This window comes from Megascapheus bottae, chromosome 9 (genome assembly GCF_031878675.1).
Source record: "Megascapheus bottae isolate mThoBot1 chromosome 9, mThoBot2.hap1, whole genome shotgun sequence".
Lineage (NCBI taxonomy): Eukaryota > Metazoa > Chordata > Mammalia > Rodentia > Geomyidae > Megascapheus > Megascapheus bottae.
In genome coordinates, this window is record NC_143517.1 from 6162862 (window position 1) to 6189271 (window position 26410).

The 26410-nt window shown below is 42.2% G+C and overlaps 1 protein-coding gene across 1 annotated transcript in view; it reads left to right on the top strand.

The window, feature by feature from the left end:
* Window positions 1-20420, top strand: part of LOC150058729 (regulator of G protein signaling 20-like) — a 60032-nt gene extending 39612 nt beyond the window's left edge. Inside the window, exons 3-5 of the mRNA XM_090338631.1 lie at window positions 9103-9177; window positions 14823-15057; window positions 19389-20420. Of these exons, the coding sequence (XP_090194757.1) occupies window positions 9103-9177; window positions 14823-15057; window positions 19389-19577 (499 nt within the window). The 3' untranslated portion in view covers window positions 19578-20420. The remainder of the gene's footprint in view (window positions 1-9102; window positions 9178-14822; window positions 15058-19388) is intronic.
* Window positions 20421-26410: the final 5990 nt, after the last annotated feature.

Sequence of the window (26410 nt, forward strand, 5' to 3'; positions counted from 1 at the left end):
TTGGTACAGTTATACATAATCAAAATAAAAACAAATGACAGAAAAGAGAAGCAGACTCTATTGGGTTAGGCTAACAAGTTGGGTGAATGAGGTTGAATATGGGCCAAGTAATTTGTTTGTATGTATAAAAATAGAACAGCAGCCAGGAGTTTGGCCTCGTGGTAAAGTGCTTGCCTAGTATGCATGAAGATCTGGGTTCAATTCCTTGGTACCACATACATAGAAAAAAGCTGGAAGTGGCCCTGGCTCAAGTGGTAGAGCTTCTAGCCTTGAGAAAGCCCAAGGACATTGCTCAGGCCATGAGTTCAAGGCCCAGGAAGTAGGGGAGGGGGAGAGAGAGCACATGCAGGCATCTAGAAGGACTGGAGCTGGCCCCTTGGAGAGTAGTATAAAAAACATAAAAGAATAAAAGGCTTGTGGCCAGGCACTGGTGACTCACACCTGTACCTGTAGTCCTAGCTACTCAGGAGGCTGAGATTTGTGGTTCGGAGTTCAAAATCAGCCCAGGCACAAAACTCCATAAGACTCTTATCTCCAGTTAATCACCAGAAAACTGGAAGTGCCTCTGTGGCTCAAATGGTAGAGCCTTGATCTGAAGAGCTCAGGGACAGCGCCCAGGCTCAGAGTTCAAGGCCCATGACTACCATCAGCAACAACAACAATAAAAAGAATAAAAGGCCCAGGAAAATTTGGCATAAAGTGATAATAAGTTCCAGTCTGGTGGGTGGGGCTCAGCAACTGTATACCTTTTTTTTTTTTTTTTTTTTTGGTCAGTTGTGGAGCTTAGACTCTGGGCCTGGCCACTGTCCCTGAGCTCTTCAGCTACCCCTGGACAATAGTATACTTTAAGAAGTGATGCAAAAAAAAGAAAGAAGAAGGAGGAGGAGGAAGAGGAGATGTAATCACAGCACTGGTGTCTTTACTTTCAGATTACACTACAGAAAGCAGATGGGAATCCTTTTTTGTTTGTTTTTGTGTTTGGTCAGTTGGGGAGTTTGAACTCTGGACCTGGCCATTGTCCCTGGTCTCGGTAGCTCTAGGCTAGTACTCTCTCATGTTGAGCCACAGCACGGCTTCCGGTTTTCTAGTGGTTAAATAGAGATAAGAGTCTCATAGACTTTGAATCGTGATGCTCAGATCTCAGCCTCTTGAGGAGCTAGGATTACAAGTGTGAGCCGCCGGTCTCCCCTCCCCTGCTGCAGATGAGAATCTTGCCTGTCCCTCGAGGCAAGATTTCAGCCTCTCACAGGAGACCAGATGACTCCAAAGGAAGCTAAAAGAAGGCTGTTACTAGCTGAGAAGACACCTTGTGGCGAAGGCCTGGCCTATGGAGAAGCCCCCAGCAATGTTGCAGATGCTGTGTTTGGGCCCCCTCTGCCAGTACTGAATAGCACTGATTGAGAGGATATGGCAGTGGTAGTGACACTCCAGCTAGTGCTTCTCACGTCCTCTCCCTCTCTTGGTCAGGGCACAGGAGTTGAGGTCATACCCTCAACAACTTATTGTCACCCAATAGGGAGAATAAAATAATAATTTAGTCCTAGAGAACATCATCATTGTCTCAGCACTTGTCAAGCACCTAGGATGTGAGTATCTAAGGCAATGGAGCTGCTCACTGATAGTCACACCTAGAATCCTAGCTACTCCAGAGGCTGAGAGCCAAAGATCATGGTTCGAAGCCAGCCCAGGCACAAAAGGATCTGAGACTCTTATCTCCAATTGACCTTTAGAAAATGGGAGGTAGAGCTATGGTTCAAAGTGGGAAAGCACTATCCTTGAGCAAAAAACCTCAGGGACAGTGCCCAGGCCTTGAGTTCAAGCCTTACAACTGACAAAAAAAAAAAAATGTTAGACACGCGGGGTGCCAGGGGCTCACGCCTGTAAGCCTAGCTACTCAGGAGGCTCAAATCTGAGGATAGAGGTTTGACGCTGTGACAGAAGAATCAATACAGCTCTCATTAGAGAAAAAAGATGAAGATGTGTGTGTGTGTGTGTGTGTGTGTGTGTGTGCGTGTGTGTGTGCGTGTGTGTGTGTGTGTGTGTGTGTACTCTACCACTTTGAGCCACAGCTCCCTTTTTAGCTTTTTGGTAGTTAATTGAAGATAATAATTGCACATACTTTCCTTCCTGGACTGGCATAGAACCACACACCTTTAGTTTCAGTCTCCTGAGTGGCTAGTATTACAACCCTGAGCCACTGGTACCAGACAAGATATAATTGTTACATCAATGAGAAGACAACAAAAACTCACTAGATAATCTCAGCAGCATATGACAAAGACAACTTCAGCACAGGAAAGAGTGAACTTTAACATGCACGATGATACTAATTTTGTATTTGGACAATCACCTCATCTACTTGTTTTGTTTTAGCATTGAAAAGTCTCAGATCCCAGAAAACACATGTGCTCATGCAAAGCAGAATGATCTCCTACCTAGGTTTATATTCCTATCATATTCTAGATAAAAATCAATTTCCACCTTAAAATGAAAATCAGAGCCAGACATGGAGCCATGCATCTGTCATCTCAGCTACTCCAGAGGCTGAGGTAGGAGGATTACTTAAGCCAGGAGTTCAAGGCCACCCTGAGTAACAGGGGCAGCCCCAGCACAAACACAAAATAAAAACAAAGTGGAAAACTTTAAGATAAATTCTGGATGGTTTCAAGGCCAAAATATAGGATTGTACCTTTATGATCTTGGTATTAAAAAGAATGACTTTTTTAGAATGTGATTTTATTGTTATTATTAAATTGTTGTACAGATAGGTAAAATTCCTCTTAAAAGCCAAAACAAGCCAGGCACGGTGGCTCACACCTGTAATCCTAGCTACTCAGGAGGCTGAGATATGAGGATCAAGGTTCAAAGCAGCCCAGGCACAAAAGGACCTGAGACTCTTATCTCCAATTAACCTCAAGGGTAGGGTGGTAGCCTTCAGCTGAAGAGCTCAGGGACAGCGCCCAGGCCCAGAGTTCAAGCTCCATGACCCACACAAAAAAAGCCAAAACACCGGTGTTTTTAAAGTGTTGAACACTAGTGGCTCACACCTGTAATCCTAGCTACTGGAGAGGCTGAGATCTGAGAATCATGGCTCGAGGCCAGCGGAAGCAGAAAAGACTGATTATTCAGATAGTAGTGCTTTGGATCAAAGAGTAGAGCACTAACCTTGAGCACAAAGAGGCTTGGGGCAGTGCCTGGGCCCTGAATTCAAGTCCCAAGACTGGGAAAAAGAAGGAGGGGGGGAGGGAGAGAGGGAGGGAGGAGTAGACAAAATCTTTTATGAAAGGACATGTAGCTACTCATGAGGCTGAGATTTGAAGGTCATGGTTCAAAGCCAGCTCAGGGAAGGAAAGTTTGTGAGACTCCTATCTCCAATTAAGCACACCACACACACAAACACACACACACACACACAAGAAAAGATCAATAAATGTCTTTCCATGACAAGAGTTATGGTTCAGGTTGCAGAGCACCTGCTGAACAAGCAGAGGCCTGAGCTCAAACCCCAGTATTGCTAAAGCAAATAATTAAACAGAATAAAAATATAAGGCCTACTCAGCTAGATTGTTACAATACACGACGTTTTTATGAAAAAAAAAAAAACTTTAGAAGGTAGAATACTAACGAAAGGAAAAGCAAACCAATGAAGTAGAAAAGACAATCTACCTGGGTTTCTAAAGATCACTGAAAGGAAAGCTAATAACACACCCCACTAAAGAAAGCCACTTAACTTCCCCTCCAAGGGAAATGTACCTAAGATTATCCCCCACAGCATTATTCTGAGTGAGAAAACAAAAATGAGCAGGGTTGGATAACTCCTGTCCACCAATAGCACTGCCGTCCACACTCAACACGTTAGGGGGGAAAAGGACAATTACAGCCTAAGTAATAGTATCTATTCATTGGTATGAAAAGTTCAAAAATGTTGCTGGATGCTGGTAGTTCAGGTCTATAATCCTAGCTACTCAGGAGGCCGAGATCTGCAGGTCTCAAATTTAAAGCCAATCTGTCCAGGAAAGACTCTTATCCCCAATTAACCATCAAAAAGCAAGTAGTGAAGGTATGGTTTAAGTGGTAGAGTGCCAGCCTTGAACCAAAAAGCTAAGTGAGAGCATGTGGCCCTGAGTGTGCGCGCGTGCGCACACACACACACACACACACACACGAGTTTATACTGGCTACAATAACATAACTATAATGGGAGGATAGACTGAAGAGTAGTGTTTCTTCCAAGGTTGACACAGGAATCTTAAACTAGTTTGAAAAGGAAATTTTCTTTCAAAATTAATAGTACTCAGACTTAGTCCAAAAATTAGAGCTTCCACATCAGAGAAAACAGTCTAATTTTCTTGATTTTTTTTTCTCAGCATACTTTTGAGGTTTACCTGTGATAAATAGAGATAGCTATAGATCAGGCAGTGAATCTTCCAGAAAGTAAGTGGAAATATGTTTCTTACTTCCTTGTGATAGCTTTCTCAAAATCTACTGCTTGGCCTTCTGGTATTGTTACAAAGGAAGGCATGTAGATTTTTTTTTTGCCAGTCCTGGGTTTGAGCTCAGGGCCTGAGCACTGTCCTTGGGCGTTCTCAAGGCTAGAGCTCTACCACTTGAGCCTCAGCACCACTTCTGGCTTTTTTCTATGCATGTGGTACCGAGGAATCGAACCCAGCTTTCGTGCATGCTAGGCAAGCACTCTACCAATAGGCCAAACTCCGGGCCCTGGCAGGCATGTAGATTCTTATTCTCTTGAAAATAGACTCTTAAAAAAATTCTAGAAGGTAGAAGAGATATTCCTCCTTTGTAACTCAAAATATGTCTTAACAAACAGGGACACTGTTAAGCCTGCCATCTTAGCTACTCAGGAAGCTGAGATGTGGGATGATGGAAGCTCACTGGGGCAGAAAACTCCATGAATGAGATTCCTGTCTCTAAAAACCTCTAAAAAGTCATCAGTAGAACTGAGGCTGAAGTGGTAGAGCACCAGCCTTGAGCAAAAAAGCTAAGAGACAAGGCCTAGGCCTTAGTTTAAGCCCAAGTACCAACACAAAACAAAAATGTCTAACCAGGGTCTTAGAGAGAAAGAACATTTCTGAAGCACAGTGCCAAATACCTTGGCTTTTACTGACACTTTTTATGTTTGGCAGAACAATCACAATAGACCGCCCTAGTAAACAAATACAGTGTTCTGATTTTTTCCTCCTTGAAATATTTCTATTTAAATATAATGAGATGGAAAATGTCATCACTAAAATAAGTTTTGCATTATTTAAATCACTGTAGAGCATCCAGTTCTTTTTGGAATCTTGTGTGAAACTCACAATTCATTTTCCTCTCTGCTTTCTCTTCCCCATGGTGCAGGGATATGCCCCCTTACAAAAGAAACCCAGGAAGCCAGGCAAACTGACACTCATGCAGACAGGACGCCACCCCCATGCCTCTCAAGACTGTTTGTTTAGTTTGGTTTCATTGTTTAGAAGCCATTATTTATTGAAACTTTTTAGCCTAGCCATCATAAAGGAAACAAGTCAAAAGAATTCTTGCATTTTTAATGATTTTGCCTTTAAAAAAATTCTGCCATACACACACACACACACACACACACACACACACACACACACACACACACACTGAAAATTCACATAGTAAGGTGTGTTTAAAAATATTGTAAAAGATTTTTTCTAACATAGGGCAAGGGTGTTAAAGAAAAACAAAAAAATAAAAAAGAATAGGAAGATCAATGCAATGGCAGTGACAGGGTAAACATAATGCAAGGCATCCATGATGAACATTATTTTGAGGGGGTGGACTGCCATGTTAAGGCATGTTCAAGTTTCACAAGGAGTATTTCTTTCAAAAGTTCATTAAAAAATAGTTCATGGGGCTAGGAGGTTGGCCTAGTCGTAGAGTGCTTGCCTTGCATGCATGAAGACCTGGGTTTGATTCTTCAGTACCACATACATAGAAAAAAGCCAGAAATGGTGCTGTGGCGCAAGTGGTAGAGCTCTAGCCTTGAGAAAGTCCAAAGACAGTGCTCAGGCCCTGAGCTCAAGGCCCGGGACTGGCAAAAAAAAATAATTCCAAGATATAAGATGTAACTTTTACTTTTGAGATTTATCAGAGATATGTGATCAATATATTGGCCCTAGGTTTGATTCCCACAATTAGAAAAAACATTTATTGATAAGCTACTGATAGCTTTTCCTCTACAGTTAAGGATAAGGCAAGATTATCCACAATCTCCACTACTACTTAACATATATTTTAAGTGTCACCCAATGCAATTAGATGAGAGAAGACAATTAGAGGCCTAGGAACTGAAAGTGGTAAAATTGTCTCTATTTACAGACAGTGAAAGAATACCTCAAAATTCCCAGAAACTCTGTGGCTAGAACTAATACAAACATGAAAGAGTTTAGTAAAGAAAGATATAAAATTAGCATAAATATAGTTGTCTTACTGGCTCATGCCTGTAATCCTAGCTACTCAGAAGACTGGGATCTCAGTTCAAAGCCAGAAGAGCTTTGAAGCTCTGATCTATTGACCACAAGAAAAGGAGGAGGAGGAGGAGGAGGAGGAAGAAGAAGAGGAAAAGGAAGCCTCCCTGCAGCAGCAGCAACAGCTAGAAGTGGAGCTGTGGCTTAAGTAGTAGCCACGAGTGCTAGCCATGAGCTGAAAAGCTCAGGGACAGTGCTCAGGTCCTTAGTCTCAGCACCAGAACCAATACAAAAGATATAGAGAAAGAGTGGCTATAGGCTAGGATCTTTTGGCTCATACGTGTAATCCTAGCTACTCAGGAGGCTAAGATCTGAAGATCAAAGTTTGAAGCCAACCCAGGCAGGAAAACCTGAGACACTAATAACAACAAAAAGCTGGAAGTGGGGCTGTGGTTCAAGTGGTGGAGCACTAGCCTTGAACACAGAAGTTCAGGGACAGCTCCCAGGCCTCAGGAGTTCAAGCCCTAGGAATGGCATAAATAATCAAACAAATAAATAAATAAATATAGGGGTTATGCTAACTCTTGAAGATAGAGTTACAGAATACTCTGGGTATTCTCAGGTTTTTTCCTTAGGGAAGTGAAAATATATATTCATACAAACTTACATAGTAATATGGTTCATGCAACCAAAAAATAATAATAATAAAGAAAATGCAAGTGTCTGATCATTGATGGATAAGCAGAATGCAGTTTGTTCATAACACATAATTTTCAACCAGAAAAAGGACTAAAGGCCAGGAGCATAGCCTAGTGGTAAAGTACTTGCCTAGCATGCACAGAAGCCCTGGGTTCGATTCCTCAGTACCACATACACAGAAAATGCTGGCAGTGGCACTGTGGCTCAGGTGGCAAGGTGCCAGCCTTGAGCAAAAAGTGTTCAAGGACAGTGCCCAGGCCCTGAGTTCAAGTCCCAGGACTGGGGGGAAAAAAGGACTAAAGTACAGGTATGTACTATACACGACCTGGATAAAAGAAAAGCATTTTGCCAAAATGGAACGATGTTAGCCCCCAAAGACGATAAACTGCATGTGTCTGTAGGCAAATCAAGAAACCAGAAATAGGTGGTTAATGTCTTCCTGGGCTGGTAGACGTAGAAAGAAAAAACTGATAACAGGTGTGGGCTTCTTTTGGGACATGCAAATGGTTTGGATAGTGGTGATGTTTGCACAGCACAGTAAGCATAAGACTAAACCAACTGTATACTTAAAATAGGCAACGGTTATGGTATATAAATGGTAGCCCAGTGAAAAATTAAAACTGAATAGCTGTCATAATACACACAATAACCAATGAGATGATGATATAGAAGCAAAGATTCTGTTTACAATAATAACAATCCACTTGGAATGAATTTACAGAGGAAAATCCAAAATAAGCCAGGCAGTAGTTGCTCATATGAATCTATAATCCTATCTACCCAGGAGACTGAGACCTGAGGGTCATGGTTCAAAGCCGGCCCAGGCAGGAAAATCCATGACACTCTTATCTCCAATAAACTGACAAAAAAAGCTAGAAATGGAACTGTGGCTCAAGTGGTTGACAGCTAAATGTGAGTGTAAGAAGCTCAAGGACAGCAACCAGTCCTGAATTCAAGCCCCAGGACCAGTACACAAACACACAAAGAAGTTTTTTGGTTTTGGGTTTTTTTTTTGCCAGTCCTGGGCTTGGGCTCAGGGCCTGAGCTTCTTTGTCCTTGGATTTTTCTCAAGGCTTAGAGTTCTACCACTTGAGCCACCGCACCACTTCTGGCATTTTTTTCTATGTATTTGGTACTGAGGAATCGAACCCAGGTCTTCGTTCATACGAGGCAAGCACTCTACCACTAGGCCAAACTCCCAGTCCACAAAGAAGTTTTTAACAAACAACTTTTTTTTTTTTTTGCCAGTCCCGGGGCTTGAACTCAGAGCCTGCCTCACCACTGTCCTTGGGCTTTCTCAAAGCTAGCACTCTACCACTTGAGCCACCGCACCAATTCCTGCTTTTTCTATATATGTGGTACCAAGGAATAGAACCCAGGTCTCTGTGCATGCTAGGCAACCACTCTACCACTACGCCACATTCCCGGCCCCCTAACAAACAACTTTTAGGGAAAGAATTGTTATTTCAAATGTAGTTAAGCATAAGAATTTCTAACTCTTCCCTAACTAGTATAGAATGCAATATTCTAAATAAATGTAATTTGTCTTTCTAATGCTTCAGTAATTGGGAATTTAAATGCTGTTCAGAAACCTATCTAGATAACCATCTTTTCTGTATACGATTTTAAAGTTAACTAATACAAATACCTTATTGTCATACTTCTGTTTTTCTTAAAAGCAATCAAGTGGTTCTTTGTTGTTGTTTTTCAAGGAAAACAAATTCTAGGCCAGATATGGTAGTACATTCCCCTAATTCCAGCACTTAGGAGACAAGACAGAAGGATACCAGTCTAGGTATTTATTGAGACTATGAGACTAAAAAAAAAAAAAGAGAGAAAAAGAAAGAAAGGAGGAAGAAGAAATGGAAGGAAAGGAGATAAATTCTACAGTACTTGAAGATTTGAAATTCTCTTTAAGGAAATTCTTTTCTTGATGCCAGCTGATCTTAACCCTGTCTGTTTCTTGCAGCCTCACAGTTAGAAACCAGAGACCCACAGCAACTGCCCATGAAGTCCGGACAGACTTTCCAATCTGTGAGGAAAGGTAAAATCTCACATTTTAATCTCAGGAAATGAACAGAAATACAAACCTTTCCAGGTGTTTGTTTGTTTGGGGGGTGGATGGGGGGTTTTGGTATGTTATGTTTCAGTAGAATACACAATTTCTGTACAATTTAGTAACATGAAATCTCAATATGATATAACATTTTCCCTCTGCAGAACTTCTTTTAATTCATTGTATAACAGGGAGAGAAATCAATTCTATTACTTCTTCAGTACTTTTGGTAATCACAAATACAAATAGTTGATTCTTGACAAACTATAATGATGTAATTTTATTTTTATGGAATATACTTTTTAACTAAAAGTCCACAATATTTATTTGTTTAAATATAAAAAGCATATTCGTTCTTCAGAAAGACTTTGTGATTCCATTGTAATTGTAAGTTTATATTGAATTGTTAAATTATTGATTTTATTTATTTACTTTAGATCCTTAAGTTCTGGGCTTAAATTCGGGGCTCATGCACTGTCCCTGAGCTTTTTGGCCAAGACCAGTGCACTACCACTTGAGTGGTTACACTACCAACTCCCTTTCCCCCCACCCCCGCCCCCTCCACCATCCCCCTCCCCCGGTGGTTAATTGGCGTTAAGAGCCTCAAAGACTTTTCTGCCTGGGCTGGCTTCATTCAAACCATGATGCTCAGATTGCAGCCTCCTAAGTAGCTAAGATTACAGGTGTGAGTCACAGGTACCCAGCTTGCTTTACAATTTTTGAGCATTTTGAAACTATACATAAGTTTTTATGATGCCAAATTTTGTATCTCACCTTCTCTTTACTCTTTCGTTTTGGGCGTGGGGAAATTACCAGAGCTGCCGGGAGACTAAGATCTGAGTATTGAGTTTCAAAGCTAGCTGGGACAGTTTAAAGATTCTTCTCTCCAGGGCCAGGAGTTTGGCCTAGTGGTTAAAGTGCTTGCCTAGCATGCATGAAGACCCGGGTTCGATTCCTCGGTACCACATACATAGAAAAAAGCCAGAAGTGGTGCTGAGGCTCAAGTGGTAGAGCTCTAGCCTTGAGAAAGTCCAAGGACAGTGCTCAGGCCCTGAGCTCAAGCCCAGGACTGGCAAAAAAAAAAAAAAAAAAAAAAGATTCTTCTCTCCAGTTAACCAAAAGAAAAACAAAAGCCAGAAATGGGTCTGTGGCTCATTTGATAGAGCACCAGCCTTGATCAAAAATGCTAAGTAAGCCTGGCACGGGTATCTTCATGTCTGTAATCCTGGCTACTCAGGATTGAGATCTGAAGATCTCAGTAAGGAGGCAGCATGGGCAAGACAGTGTTGCTAAGAGGCCCAAGCTGGCTGAATCTTGCAATCCTCCTGCTTCAGCTGCTCTGGTTCTGAGATTATAGGCGTACACCACCAGGCCTGGCAATATAAAGAATCTTAATACATTTCTAGAATTATTATTAAATACACTCTGCTTTCTGACTCTCAAAACAGGAATCTAAAAAAAAATAATAAGGAAAAAGAAAGCTAGCTAGTCTTAGGGAACTTTTAGCCTCAGAGGTGCTGGAAGCTCAGAACTGGAAGCTGGGATCTGAGGATTTGGTTAGAAGACAGTTGGGCAGGGACATCATGAGACTTATCTCATGTAAATGTTGCTGAGGCTCAAGTGGCAGAACACCAGGCCTTTGGTGAAAAAGTCAAGTAAAAGACAGGTCCTAGACCCTGAGTTCAAGCAAGAGAGAGAGGGGGAGAGAGGGAGGAGGGAAAGAGACGGGGTAGGGGGGGAGAAGGAAGGAAAGAAGGAAGGAAGGAAGGAAGGAAGGAAGGAAGGAAGGAAGGAAGGAAGGAAGGAAGGCAGGCAGGCAGGCAGGCAGGCAGAAAAGGAAAGGAAAGGAAAGAACAGAAAAGAAGAGAAAAATACCAGATGCACTGGAAACCTGTTCTTAGGCATCCTGTCGTGATTGTTCCAGTACATAAAGGGAAAACACACAGAAATAATGGAGACATGAAATGGGAAAGTAACATCTAGCAGAGAAAAACAATATGATTACAACAGGAACCAGTTAGAGCAGCAAGCACTGGTAATTCATACACCTGTAGCACATTCCTATGTACGTGGAAGTTACTGAAGCACTCAGGAAGAAAGGTCAGAATAGTTCCATAACTATGACCTTATCTCAGCAGTTCATAGCCTTTTTTAATTAGTTAGCTAGGCTAGCCATAACCAAGTACCCAAACCTGGGAGATTAAAGCAATAGAAATCTATAGCCTCAGGTTCTAAGGTTAAAGTTGAAAATCAAGGTGGTGGCAGGGCGGAACTTCCTCAACACTGATGGCTGTACAGGAGAGTCCTTCCTCACCTCTTCTGGCTTCTAATGGTTGCCACAATCTTGGCCGGGTATTGGCTTGTACAGATATCACTTCAGGCAATTTCCCCTGTGTCCTCAAAGCAATGTTGCTCTGTGCCTGTGTATGCAAATCTGTCATTTTATAACTTTATCAGGCATTCTGGATTAAGTTTCACCTCAAGACCTCATCTTAATTTGGTTACATTTGCAAAGGACCCTCCTTTCCAAAGAGGGTCACATTTGGGGAGAGGAAGGACAGCCTGTGACACCTTTCTACAGAATAAACATTGTATTCAGACAGGCTAGCTGCACAAATATTCCACAAATAGGACTTTGACGTAACTACCCAATCATCTACCATGCTGATGTAACTGGTGACAAAATCTAATGAGGTAGAACAGATAGTGATGATCAGATGGCACCCACAAAATAACATGGGTGAATACAAGATGATGCTAAACAAAATGAGTTCCAGGATATGGAAACATGAGGTTTATCTTTGTGGCTGTTGTTTTTAATATACTAGGTGAAGTTATTTCTTTTCTCTTTTGTTTTTTTCTCCCCTTATGGGTTATCCCCTGTTGTTACTGTGTCTGACTTTGGTACCTGGTATATTGTATATATGTTTACTTGTTTATTCAAATTAAGGAAGGGAAAGGGAAAAAAAACAAGAACATGAACAAAGAATAAAGGGTGAACCAATGTAATAGCAATATTCACAAGACAATGCGTTAGAAATGAATTGTACAACTTGGAAGTGGGTGGGAGGAGGGGAAAGGGGAGAAAAACATGGGAAGGGGTAACAGTGTTTGAGTTCACTATCTTACCAATGTAATAATCCCTAAATACACCACCCTTACAATAACATTTTTTCAAAAAATAACATGGGTGGGGCTGGGGAGTTTGGCCTAGTGGTAGAGTGCTTGCCTAGCATGCACGAAGACCCAGGTTCGATTCCTTGGTACCACATACTTAGAAAAAGCCAGAAGTGGTGCTGAGGCTCAAGTGGTAAAGTTCTAGCCTTGAGAAAAATCCAAGGACAGTCCTCAGGCCCTGAGCTTAAGCCCAAGACTGGCAAAAAAATATGTATATATAATAATAACATGGGTGAACCTGAGAAACTTAATGTTGAGTGAACAAACAAAATATCATAAGCCATTTTTATGAAGTTAGGAAACACTAATAATAAATTTATTATAATTATTTGCTTGAACTCAGAGTCTGGGCACTGTCTTGAGCTTTCTCAAGGCTAGCATTGTATCCTTGAGCCACAACACCATTTCCGGCCTTTTCTTTGAATTATATCCTACCAAGGAATAGAACCCAGGGCTTTGTGCATGCAAGGCAAGCACTCTACCACTAGACCACACTACTAACTGAAAATTCTTTTTTAAAAAAAATATAAAGAGGGCTAGGAGTTTGGTCTAGTGGTAGAGTGCTTGCCTAGCATGCACGAAGACCCGGGTTCAATTCCTCAGTACCACATACATGGAAAAAAGCCAGAAGTGGTGCTGAAGCTCAAGTGGTAGAGCTCTAGCCTTGAGAAAGTCGAAAAATCCAAGGACAGTGCTCAGGCCCTGAGCTTGATCAAGCTCAGCACTGGCCAAAAAAAAATCTAAAGAATTCATTCTTTAGAGTTACAAACATGTCAAAATGGGGGCAGGGATATTAAGGATCACTATTAAATAGGCTTTTATGATTTCCATGTAATGTTTCGTTTGTTTTTGTGGAGGTACTATGTTTTGGATAATATCTTTGCTTTTTACTTAAGACTAGTTTGGACTGTCATCCTCCTATTATTTCCCTATACCTAGGATCAGAAACATGTGCGTATCACCACACTCCCCTTATTTTGTTTTTAGGGTGTGTGTGTATGTGTTTGTATGTGTGTGTGTATGAGAGAGACAGACAGACAGACAGACAGACAGACAGACAGAGACAGACAGAGAGAGAGAGACAGAGAAACAGAGAGAGAGACAGAGAGAGAGAAAGGCTCTAATCCAGTATCTCACACTTAAATAGACACTTTAGAACCTGAAAGCCACCACCAACCCCCTTTAAAATTTTTTTTTATTTGTGTATGTGTGTGGGGGAGGCGGTCATGGGGCTTGAACTTGGCCTGGGCACTGTCCCTGAGCTTTTCAGCTCAACGCTACCACTCTACTCCTGGACCTGGGTGTTGTCCCTGAGCTCTTTAGCTCAAGGCTACCCCCAAGCCCCACTTTCCATTTTCTACAGGTTAATTGGAGTTAAGAGTCTCAGTCCTTTTGTGCCTGGGCTGGCTTTGAATCTTGATCCTCAGATCTCAGCCTCCTGAGTAGCTAGGATTACAGGCGTGAGCTACTGCGCTCGGCTCACCAACCACTTTGAGCATTGGTTATTCTTGAGGTGCAGTCTCATGTTATCCTCCTGCTTGTGCTTCTTCATGTGCTGGGCATGCGCAGTATGTGCCACTGTACCAGCCAAATCTCTGCCTCTGAGTATCTGAGATTACAGGAGTACACCCAACTGCATCTGGCTCAGTGTAGTTACAAAAGAAGCAAAAACCAGATGTTAAGTCTGAAATTTAAGTCACATTGTTCCCTAAGGGATGGGGCAGTGACATAGAATGTGGAAGTGTAGAAGGTGGAGTTGTGGCTTAAGTGGTAGAGTTCAAGCTTTGAGCAAAAAAAAAGTGCTCAGGGACAGTGTCCAGGCCCTGAGTTTTAAGTCCCATGACTGTCATGCTCACAGGCATGCGCTTGCAAACACACACACACACACACACACACACCACGCACATAAACACAAAGTAACAAGTGAACTTTTGTGAGTAATGTTCCAATTCTTAAAGAAAATGCATCCTAAATGTTTCTTTTGTTTTCCCCCTTCCCAGCTTGCATTTCCATTACATATCTTCCTCGCTCTTTTCTTAAATGTTACCTCATATTTTTAAGTATTAGATATTGTTCTGGAGTTTTAGTGATCAGTCTCACTTTGTTCTGTTCTGTAAAATTAGGGCATTTAGGAGAGTCAAGTAGTTGCAGAAAATTTAGAAGTATGTCCAGATGTTATATATGGTCATTTGAGAACGTTGGTTACAAGTATGATATTGTACTTATGTGCTTTGTCTTTTCCTTTTTCTTTTCTTTAGCTCACTTTTTCTTTGTTTTTTCCTTTTTTTCTTTTACTCAAAGGTTTAAGAAAATGAAATCTACCACACTTTCCCTCCCCAAATGTATACCTTTTTTTAAAAAAAAATCAGAAAGGGAAAGACAGGTTTTTCTAGTTTAAAGCTCAAATGAACTACCAATAACAGCTCCCTTTTGTCCTCCTTTGGCTCCCCGTTCAGCGCCACCCCTACTCTGGAAGAAGTCAGCGCCTGGGCTCAGTCATTTGACAACCTCATGATCACTCCTGCCGGAAGAAATGCTTTTCGGGAATTCCTCCGAACAGAATTCAGTGAAGAAAATATGCTTTTCTGGCTGGCCTGTGAAGAACTGAAAAAGGAAGCTAATAAAAGCATGATTGAGGAGAAAGCAAGGATAATATATGAAGACTATATTTCTATTCTTTCTCCTAAAGAGGTTGGTCCCCACAAAAGGTCTCTCCCAGAAGCCCCTGGGAAAGTTTCCACATCTGCTTATGTTCTCCTTTCGCAGGTTGGGCCGCTCCAAATCAGATCAACAATTCTGCCCCATAACTCTTGATATGCTTCCACAGATGCGTGCCAAGAGACCCCTGAAAAATGTGAAGGATTTTGTGCATTTTTTCTGGAAAAAGTACTCATAATTTTCATCATCTTGTCTAGTGTGGAAGAAAGTCTTCTACACTTTAATCTCATCTATTTTCTTTTATATTTATGTGCCAGTAATGGGGTCCCGATCCTGGGCACTGCATCCTAGTTTTTTACTCGAAGCTAAGCTTCTACCATTTGAACAACCTCTTCACTTCCAGCCCTTCGTTGGTTCATTGAAGCTAAGATTCTCATGGACTTTCCTTCAAGGGCTGGCTTGAAACTGCAGTCCTCAGAACTCGACCTCTTTTGAGTGACTAGGAACACAGGCGTGTCACATGCACATCTAGCTATATACTTTCAATCCTGATTTTCATTTCTGTGGTGATGCAGATAACTCCAGGGCTACACACATGATAGGCAAGTTCTCCACTACACCCATCTCCACTTTTAGTACTATATTTAAGAATACTATATTTAGCTAGGTGCTGGTGGCTCATTCCTGTAATCTTTTTCGTTGTTCTTGTTAGAACTCAGGGCCGGGGCAATTTTTGCTCAAGGCTAGCTAGCACTCTGCCATTTGAGCTACAGCTCCACTTTTGGCTCTTTTGGTGCTTAATTGGAGATAAGAATCTCCAAGGAATGGAGGAATCTCATCCAGGGCTTCATGTATATTAGGAGAACACTACCACTAGGCTACAATCCCAGCTCCTGGCCCATAATCTTACCTACTCAGAAGGCTGAGATCTGAGAACTGAGGTTTAAAGCCAGGCAGGAAAGTCCAAGAGACTCTTATCTCCAGTTAGCCACCAGAAAACCAGAAGTGGTGCTGTGGTTCCAGGAGTAGGGCTGTAGCCTTGAGCTGAGGAGCTGAGTGACAGTGCCCAGGCCCAGAGTTCAAGTCCCATGACCCAAAAAAAAAAAAAAAAAAAAGAATCAACAGAAGAGAAACTAGGAGGGGGTGCGGGTAGGTGGGGAGGCAGGGTGGATCTGAGGTTGATTTGTAGGACTGGCAGGGAGGACGTACTTTCAAGATTTTAAGGAAGTATACCAAAGATGGAGTTTTGAGAATCCTCTGTGCTCATTTATTACCCAGGAGCCCTGATTGGAACAGGCTCCATGGAAGGGCATAAAAGAAAAGAAAGGTTCAGGGGCCGGGAGTTTGGCCTCGTGGTTAAAGTGCTTGCCCAGCATGCACGAAGACCCGGGTTGGATTCCTCGGTACCACATACATAGAAAAAAGCCGGAAATGGTGCTGAGGCTCAAGTGGTAGAGCTCTAGCCTTGAGAAAATTCCAAGGACAGTGCTCAGGCCCTGAGCTCAAGCCCAGGATTGCCAAAAAAAAAAAAAAAAAAAAAAAGAAAGGTTCAATGTGTGCTTTATCTGCTTATGAACTAGAATAGTTTTTAGTGTTTTATGCAAAGTGGGCTTTTCCCCATTACAGTGTTGCCTGCTTGCGTCCCTCTGACCTATGGTGAGGCTTGTCTTGTGAGGTGTGCTACCACAGGAGGCTGGATGGCAGGTGTCAAGGGAAGCAGCTTGGCCTGCATCAGGGTGGAAGTAACATTTATACCAAGAGCAGAAGGCTAAGTAGATTTCACCAGGCAGGGCAGACAGAGGGAACAAAAACAACACAATGCTACCTCCTTGGAATCTCCATGCTTCAAAACAACTGTGTGTGTGTGTGTGTGTGTGTGTGTGTGTGTGTGTGTGTGTGTGTGTGCAGGTGCATGCATGCACTAGTCCTAGGGCTTGAACTCAGGATCTAGGCGCTGTTCCTGAGCTTTCTTTGCTCAAGGCTAGTGCTCTACCACTTGAGCTATAGCTCCACTTTTGGCATTTTTGATGCTTAATTGGAGATAAGACTCTCACAAGCTAGGTGCTGATACAGGCCTGTAATCCTGACTACTCAGGGTTTGAAGCCAGCCTGGGTAGAAGGTCTGTGAGCCTTTTATCTCCAGTTAATTGGAGAAAAAAAAACCTGGAAGTAGCACTTTTGGCTCAAGTGGTAAAGCACTAGCCTTGAGCAAAAAGGAGCTCAAAGAGAGCACTTAAGTCCAGAGTTTGAGCCCCAGGGCTGGCAAAAAAAAAAAAAAAAAAAAAAAAAAAAAGGCTCACACAACCTTTCTTTCCCAGGTTGGCTTTGAACCATGATTCTCAGATTTCAGCCTCCTGAGTAGTTAGGAATATAGGTGTGAACCATCACCACCTGGCTGGAACAACTTTCAAGGGAAATGGTGAGATGGGAAATGAGAAGAAGTGGAAGCAGATCTCCAAGCTCAACCTCTGAACTGCTGAGCTTTTGACGTGATCTGATCGTTGTGAGAACCAATGTGATGTGTGAAGCTACTGTCAGGAGTTTGGCTTTACAAACAGCCTCTTGGCCAGACCATGGAGTGGGTTTGGAGAGGCACTGGACTGACTCTAGGAGACCAGTTAGGTGGATGCTACCCAAATCCAACAGCAAATAATGTCTGACCTCCATATGACAGAGCAGGGCAGATGTGACAAAGAGGTAGGACCAATCTGAGCCATAGACTATGCATGTGAAATTCCATGGTGGAACTCTTGAACAACTATCAGGAACTTTATTAATAATGAATATTAAGGAGGAGAAACAGGTCATGTGTGGAATGTGAGGATAAGGGGGGGGCACAGGCCACCAGAGAAAGAGAAGGAGAGTGATTACAGTCAAAATACTTTCTGTGCACATGTAAAAATAGAATAAAGCTTGTTGAAATTAGTTTGAGTCGTAAGAGGAAGATGAAGTATGGGAGGAGTCTGATATAGACACATTATATGCATGGATGGAAACTCTTGTACAATTAATAAAACTAAATAAGTTAAAAAGAGGTGAGTTCAGAACTTTGTAAATGACTCATAGTCAGAAGACAATGAAAGATAAGCAGGAACGCCCAATTGAGTGGTGTGGCTGGAAATGTTTCCAATAGATTGGGTTCGCTAGGTCATTGTAGTCTACATGTAAATGGATGGCTTAGTTGACTATCTTCAGTTCTGACAGTAGCATACGCATTTCATGGCATTAGAACCACAGTGGCCAGCTGGTCCAACAATTACTCAGGCGAGCTTTTCACTCAGAAGCTGAGGGAGGCCGGGAGTTTGGCCTAGTGGTTAAGGTGCTTGCCTAGCATGCATGAAGACCGGGGTTCGATTCCTTGGTACCACATACATAGAAAACAGCCGGAAGTGGTGCTGAGGCTCAAGTGGTAGAGCTCTAGCCTTGAGAAAGTCCAAGGACAGTGCTCAGGCCCTGAGCTCAAGCCCAGGACTGGCAAAAAAAAAAAAAAAAAAAGCTGAGGGAAAGTGATGGAATTTATTTAACAGCTTTGGCCTGGACTCTTGTTTATTTGGTGTCCTTGTAGAAAAGTCTGAGCCCAGTAATTTACCCATCTATGACAGTTGTGTCTGATATGAGCAAAACAACAGAGAACTTAAGAGCTGACATCTCCCAGAGGTTTAATGTATCCCAAGCACTTCAAGTAAATTTTCATTAAATCCTCACCAGGAATCTATAAAGTACCTTGCGACTTATGAGTTTCTTGGTAGGAATTCATGTAAAATATAAATACTACAGTGTTTACCTTGCTTAAGGCTCCAGAACTCTGCAGGGACACAGCTGGTATTGAAAGCCAGGCATCATTGGCTTTCAGGCCCTGTGATATGGGCCTGGTTCCCAGAAACCTTGCCCAAGTTCTAGCTGGGCGGAAGCTGGCAGCATTATGAGGTTAGTATTTGCATTACTAGGAAATTAGCAAGGGATAAGGCTATGCATAATAAGTTTTTCCTTCAAAGGACATCACACACTCAGTTCAAGAAGGGAAACATTGTGTAGTCTTCCAGTGCAGTGTGATCCTTTTCAGCACCACTTAGAACTTGTGAGAAATAAAAGATCTGGCCTCTCCCCAGACCAGCTGAGGCAGAACTCTTGGGTGGGGCCCAGAAATTTGCCTAAAAACCCCTCAAGGGACGCCTGATGCCACTGAAGTTCCAGGATCACTGCTCATTAGGGCCTTAGTTTCTCTTTTGGCAGCTTGGGGTTTTTTTGGAGGACTTTGTTTGCTTTGGGATTTTTTTTTTTTAAGAGAAAATTAGCTGACAATTTGGGATGGATTGACCAGAAAAGTATGAATTATAACCCTCGTTGTTTATTTCTATTGACAGGTCAGCCTGGATTCTCGAGTAAGAGAAATCATCAACAGAAACATGGGGGAGCCATCCCCACATATATTTGATGATGCACAGCTCCAGATTTACACCCTAATGCACAGAGACTCGTATCCTCGATTCATGAACTCTGCTGTCTATAAGGATTTGCTGCAGTCTTTAGCTGAGAAGTCAGCTGAAGCTTAGGTGACCTCAATTTTATTTATGATTAACAAAACCAGAACTCATGGACTACATGTAGCACAGGGAATGTAGAAGTAGTACTCTCTTCAGCTGGAGTAATACTTGGGCTACTTTAATAATAGGCATCCCCTCTTTGCTGCAAAAAACTGCAGACATCTTTAGTGAGAAGTTTGAGTGGGAAGAAAAAGAGGGGAAAGGCTGTTTTAGAAAGATAGCATATTTACATTACAGTTACTAGCTTGTTGTCAATGGCAAAGGTGATGCTGGAAATCTCCATACTGCCCTGAGCAAGAAGATTCACCTGAGAAAAGGGAATGGGGCTGGTTTGCATGAGATCAGCAATGGATCATCACAAAGAAACAACATTCAGCAGTTCGTCTCTTCTAACAAGCTTGGACTGAATACTTCATTTGTCAGTGCCATGACGGGACCCAAATTTACATTGTATAAGGACATGATTCGACTTGTAAAAGTGATAATCCGCTTCCTGTCTTGTAGAATGTGTATGCACGTAGATGTCCGTAGATGTCTGTGTGCGCATGTGCACTCGTGGCTAATGCAACACTGTGCTCTTAAGTGGATCCCTCTTCAATGTTAGGTAAGAAAGGCAGTGTCTAGAAAATGCTTTTGTTGAAAAAACAAGAACAAGTTATTATTTTATTCATCTGAGTTGGTCAACCTAAACAATAAATTTTTTTAAGTTCACAACTTCAGCAAGTTCACAAACAAAACTTGCAAATAAGCCTATTTCCATCTTTATTGTCAAGAGAAATACGGACATTTTCATGCTAAATAATAAAGCACAAGAGTTTTGTTGAAATTTTGTTTTGTTTTCATATGTGAAAATCTGGGAAGAATAAGATGAATTGGGAAGAGATTGCTAGACTCATATTTGGTCTTTAGATCTCCTTGCTTTTAGTCATAGGAATAACTTCACAGTTTACAGGTAAAATGGTTTGTAGACCGTCATGGAGACTCTTACGTCTTAAGTGAGCAGGAAAGATAGAAAGTCTAGACAGCACTCAGAAGTGAGTTAGAAATGAATTTACAAGTGGCCATGGTCAGCCGATCAGCTTTACAGGGTCTGGCCATCTGTCTCATCGGGACCTTCAACCCATGCTGTCCTTATTACTCAGCTCAAACTCCAAACCTTTCTTCTCATTAAACTATCTTACCTCCTGCTTTATGACGAGCACTGCATCCCTATTGCCAGTGTAGCTCTCGAGTATGTACAGATCAGCATGTATTCTTACATCCTTGGAAATATATAAGTGGTCCAGTGTGGCTGTAAACATCTGTAATCTGAGCATCTAAAAGATGGATGTTCAAGTTCAAGGCCACCCTGGACTAAATAAATATACAGAAGCAAAACGTGAAATTCAACCTCAACAAACAAGCTGGGCGTGGTGACTATTCACACCTTCGTAAATGTTCATGAGAACTTGGTTCATACTTCCTGAACTTCAAATCTGTTCCATACAATGCCATTCTCTACCTCCTTATCTCCTATCCTTCCTTAAGATTTACCTCCTGATCTAAGAATCGTTTCTTACCTAAGTCATATTCAACATGCTGTTCTGGGTGCCTTTTCTTAGTGTATCAGGAATACCCTGAACCAATATTTCATCATTTAATTGCAGGCCAGTATCCCTGATGATGGCAGATACAAAAAAATCTCAACACTATCATGTTGAATCAAGAGCAAATGAAAGGAATCAGACAGCCTGACCAAGTGGAATCCACTCTCGCCCCTTCTATTCTGTGTGGTACAAAAAAAGATTAGGCAAAGAAAAGAAACAAAAGACATCTATATCAGAAAGATGTCAAAATTTGTGTTTGCAGATGACAAGATGCTGTATATACAAATTCCTAGACTCCACAAAGGAGACTTGAAATCTTGTTAAAAGGAATTCAGTAAAATTGGAGAATATATGATCAACAAACAATTAACAAGTTACCTGGAAAAGGAATTAATAATCCCTTTTGACCAGAGCATAAGAAATAAAATACTCGAGAATAAATTTAACCAAAGAGGTGAAAAACATGAATACTGAAAACTAAAAAGCAATATGAAAGAGAAGAGATGCAAAGATTACCCAGAGCCGGCGTGGTGGTTCATGCCGATAACCTTAGCTACCCAGAAGGCTGAGATTTGAGGATCTTGATTCAAAGCCAGCCCAGACACTAAAGACCATGAGACTTTTTTAAAATTGTAATTAATAGAAGGGTTATATTATATTTGCCATATAGAAGGTGCATTACTTAACCATTGCTACCCTTCTCATGTTTTTGTCCCCATTTCCCTCCTCCACCCCGCCATGTTTTACCCCTTCCCTATCCTATTTCAAATAAACAAACATGTATACAATATATCAGATAACAAGATAAGATACTGTAACAATATGAGATAACCAAGGGACAACAAAAGAAATGAGAAATAACAGTACATTAAGAACAACAGACACACCTTATATGGCTCTTATTTCTATATCTTGCAGGTCCTTTCATTTAGCCTCATCCTATATGGCCTTATGTATCTAGGTTTTGCCCTATTGTAAACCTTTGCTAGGAGACTAAGGCTTATACTAATTATGACAAATGAGGGAAACCATTGAGCCTATATCCCTTTGGATCTGGCTTACTTCACTTAATATGATTTTTTTCCAAGTCTTTCCATTTCCTTACAAATGGGGCGATGTTCTTTCTGATGGCAGCATAGAATTCCATTGTATAAATACCACCATGTGTATAAATACCACATCTTGGTGATCAAATCATCAACTAAGGGGCATTTAGGTTGGTTCCATATCTTCCCTATGGTAAATAGTGCTGCAATGAACATGGTTGTGCTAGTGGATTTATATGTCCTTGTTTCTGGATGGTTGGGTAAATGCCAAGTAGTGGAATTGCTGGGTCATAGGGGAGCTCTATGTTTAGTCTTTTGAGGCACTGCCACACTGCTTTCCATAGTGGTTGAACAAGTTTGCACTCCCACAAACAGTGTAGTAGTGATCCCTCCTGGCCACATCCCCATCAGCATCTGTTATTAGATTTCTTGATCCTGGCCATTCTAACTGGAGTGAGGTGGAATCTTAGAGTTGTTTTGATTTGCATTTCTTTTATGACCAGAGATGTTGAGCATTTCTTCATGTGTCTATAGGCCATTCTTATTTCTTCTTCAGAGAAGACTCTCTTTAAGTCTTTGGCCCATCTTTTAATGGGATGGTTGTTTCTTTGAAGATTAGTTTTGGAGTGATTCAATTTTTAGCTGTTGATATATTTTAGATATGAGGCCTTTGTTGTATGGTTAGTGATCTCCCACTCTGTGGGCTATTTAGTTTGCTATGTCCTTTGCCATACAGAAGCTCTGCAGTTTAATGCAGTCCCACTATCCAAACTGTCTTTGATTTGTTGCTCCTGGGTTTTTATTCAGAAAGTTTTGACCTGTGCCACGGAGACCTAGTGTTTCTCCTATTCCTTTTTGTAAAGGTTTCAGGGTATCTGCTTTTACTTCAAGGTCTTTGATCCATTTGGAGTTAATACTGGTGCAGGGGTGACATAGAAGGATCCAACTTTAGTTTTCTGCAGGTGCTTAACCAGTTCTGCCAGCACCACTGGTTGAAGAGGCTGTCTTTCTTCCATTCTATTTTTTTTTTTGGCTCCCTTATCAAATATTAGGTGGCCATGGGTCTGTGGGTTGATTTCTGGGTCTCCAGTTCTATTTATTGGTCCTGTTCTTGTGCCAGTACCAACGCAGGAGCATGGGAGGTTTTTCCACTTCCACAGTTCTGCTTTAATTTCCTTTTCAGGTTTTTAAATTTTCATCATAAAGGTCCTTTACATTCTTAGTTAATTACTGGGTACTTTATTTTCTTTGAGGCTACTGCAAAAGGAGTTGCTGTTCAGGGACAGCGCCTCAGGCCCTGAGTTCAAGTCCTAGGACTGATACACACAAAAAAGTTTTCATGAAAAGATAAAAAATTTATTATTTTGCACACACATCCATACATGTCTATATATACTTGTGTAATAAAATACTTGTGTATACTTAATATATTATGTATTATTTACCATATATGCCTATTTTATTTGAAAACTTAATGTGCTTTTTTTTTTTTTTTTTTTTGCCAGTCCTCAGGCTTGAATTCAGGGCCTGGCCACTGTCCTTGGGCTTTCTTCAAGGCTAGTGCTCTTCCACTTGAGCCACAGCGCCATTTCCAGCTTTTTCTATGTTATGTGGTACCAGGTTACTGACTTTGTGCATGCTAGGCAAGCACTCTACCACTGCTTGGATAAATAACAATGCAATGAGGAATGTAAGAACTACAGGAGATCCTAGAGATGTTTGACATACTACAGTTGCACTTCTCCAGCCTCTCTGAACCCCAAGTCAGTTACCACTTACAATAGGCCACTAAAGTGAAGGCACAGCTTGGAGACTCAAGTAGGGACACTGAGAGCAACAACTATGCTGCAAATATGAAGATGCAGAACACAACATCTATGCAGAAAATGGAGCAAATACTAGAGGAGAAGAATTCACTTATTGAAGGGGAATAGGAAGCATTTTTTTTTTTTGGTCAGCTGTGGGGCTTGAACTCAAGGCCTGGGCACTGTCCCTGAGCTCTTCAGCTCAAGGCTAGCACTGTACCACTAGAGCCACAACACCACTTCTGGTTTTCTGGTGGCTAATTGGAGATAAGAGTCTCATGGACTTTTGTGCCTGGGCTGGCTTTGAACGAAGATACTCAGATCTCAGCCTCCTGAGTAGGATTACAGGTGTGAGCCACCAGCGCCAGCAGGATGCATGCTTTGAACCAAGTGTTGGAACTAGAGATACCCTTGACAAAATTAAATTGAAGGAGGAGCCTCCACCATAGGCCCCCGTGGAGCCATTAGAGGCAGAAGAGAAGCTGCCAGCAGAGATCCGGTAGCCGAAGAGGGAACTAGAGAACCTAGGTGTCCTGCTACAAGCCCAGCTGGAAGACACATAAAGCTACAGCAGGGGGAATGGCTACTGGCATGGGAGTGGACCTCTAAGCTATGGAAAGAACAGGCTTGCCTGGACTGCATATTGAAGACCCTGAAAAACAATCACACCATCAGAGTTGCTCTGGGAGAGAATCAGCCTCAGGAACCAGCTGGTTGAGCTGCAGGATGATTTTGTCAGGCTCACCAATAACAACATGGAGCTGACCAGCACCTTGCAGTCAGAGCAGTACATGAAAAGCCAACTACAGCAGGAGGTGCTACAGCTACAGATCGGGTGGAGACAGAACTTACCTGTAAGCAGTAGCAAATGATAGCACCTGATAGTCACAAAGCAGCAGAACCAGTAGCTGGTGGCCCAGCCTAGCCCCTGACCCTCTCTGGTCAAGGAGATGAAATAGACAAGGGAATGAATCATGAGGCACCAGGCTCAACCTCACAATCTCAGAGGATACAGAGCATCAAGAAGACATGCTGGCCTTTGTCCTGAAGCTCAAGCCTCAGTTGGGGCAGAGAAGGCCTGGCTGAGACAGCAGCTCAGACAGCAGAAGGTACACAATGCCTGGCTCAGTTGGTAAACTCAAACCATAGCAGGCAGAACAGCTAGCCTTTAGGAGCAGGGGTGATTGCATATGCTAAAGAATACAGACCACAAGCACAATGAGAAGTTACAGAGCCACTTCCCAGAGGATTTTTAGGTGAAGATGGTTTCGAAAGAGTGAGTTGAAGACTCAAATTACTCTTCATGCAGGTCCGTGGAGAGGTGGACAGTGGTGGGGACATGGGCCTTTATGGAAAGTACATGGGAACAAGAGGAAGAACATAAACTGGCTGGGCCAGAACACAAAGGATGGAGCTAAAGATGGAGCTGCAGGAGCTAGCTAGCAAACTAGCGGTTCCAGGCAGCCTCACAAACCCCAACTGCTGAGGTCCCTGGCGTCCCCAGGAAACTAAAGCTGCCCATGAAGACGCCTTTGAACTTGCACAATGATGAGGTGCCTGCACAAGGAGGGATGTGGGTACTCCTAGTGCACAGTAAATTAAGCCAGTGCTGCATGACCTCCAGAAAAGGCAGGAGGCGGAGGGCCTGGGCAGCTGCTGCATCCCCTTCTATTGGCTGCAAAGGGTGACCAGATGGACACCAGATGGACATCTACAAAAACAGAGCCTAAGCCTGGAAAAGTGGGGCTAGGGGTCTGCCCTGCCCCAGACCTCATCGCCCGTTATTTCCACTCCTGTCCCTGGCACCTTGTTCCTACTATTCTTTCCTTGTCTTTTATCCCCACAGCAAGATCTTCTGTAAAACACATATTCAGACCCTGTGCCATGTTGGCAAGGACCGAGACTTTATTCATCCGGTTCAAGAAGAGCAATAGTCACAAAACTGCCTCTCTGAAATGGCAGATTAACCTCCAATACAGTCACTCTGGCCAAGAACAAGTATACCAGTTTGTTCATGGCCTTCGTACAGATGGGGTCTCTAGCCAGGTGAGGGCTTAGTCTGGCAGGGCAGTCCTATGTTAGTAAGGTATGAGTTGTTTTCGTGCCTGGAGTGGTAGTAATAACTTTCAATGGAGAACTTCCCATTCCAGCCCTCTTATCTAGCAAGGTTGCTATGGATCCCAGGCCAGGCACTGACTGAGGCTATATTCTTTGGCATCTCATGCTCTTTGAGGCAATCAGCCAGAGGTTTCCTCTGAGGCTTTATGAAAAATGGAGAAGCTAATGAAAAGCCATGTAGGAAAAATGCTGACGTGATTAAAATACAAGACATAAGAGATTCAGAGTTGGAATAGAAGGGCTACAGTTAAGGGTTATATAGAACATATTTACAAAGAATTGTATGA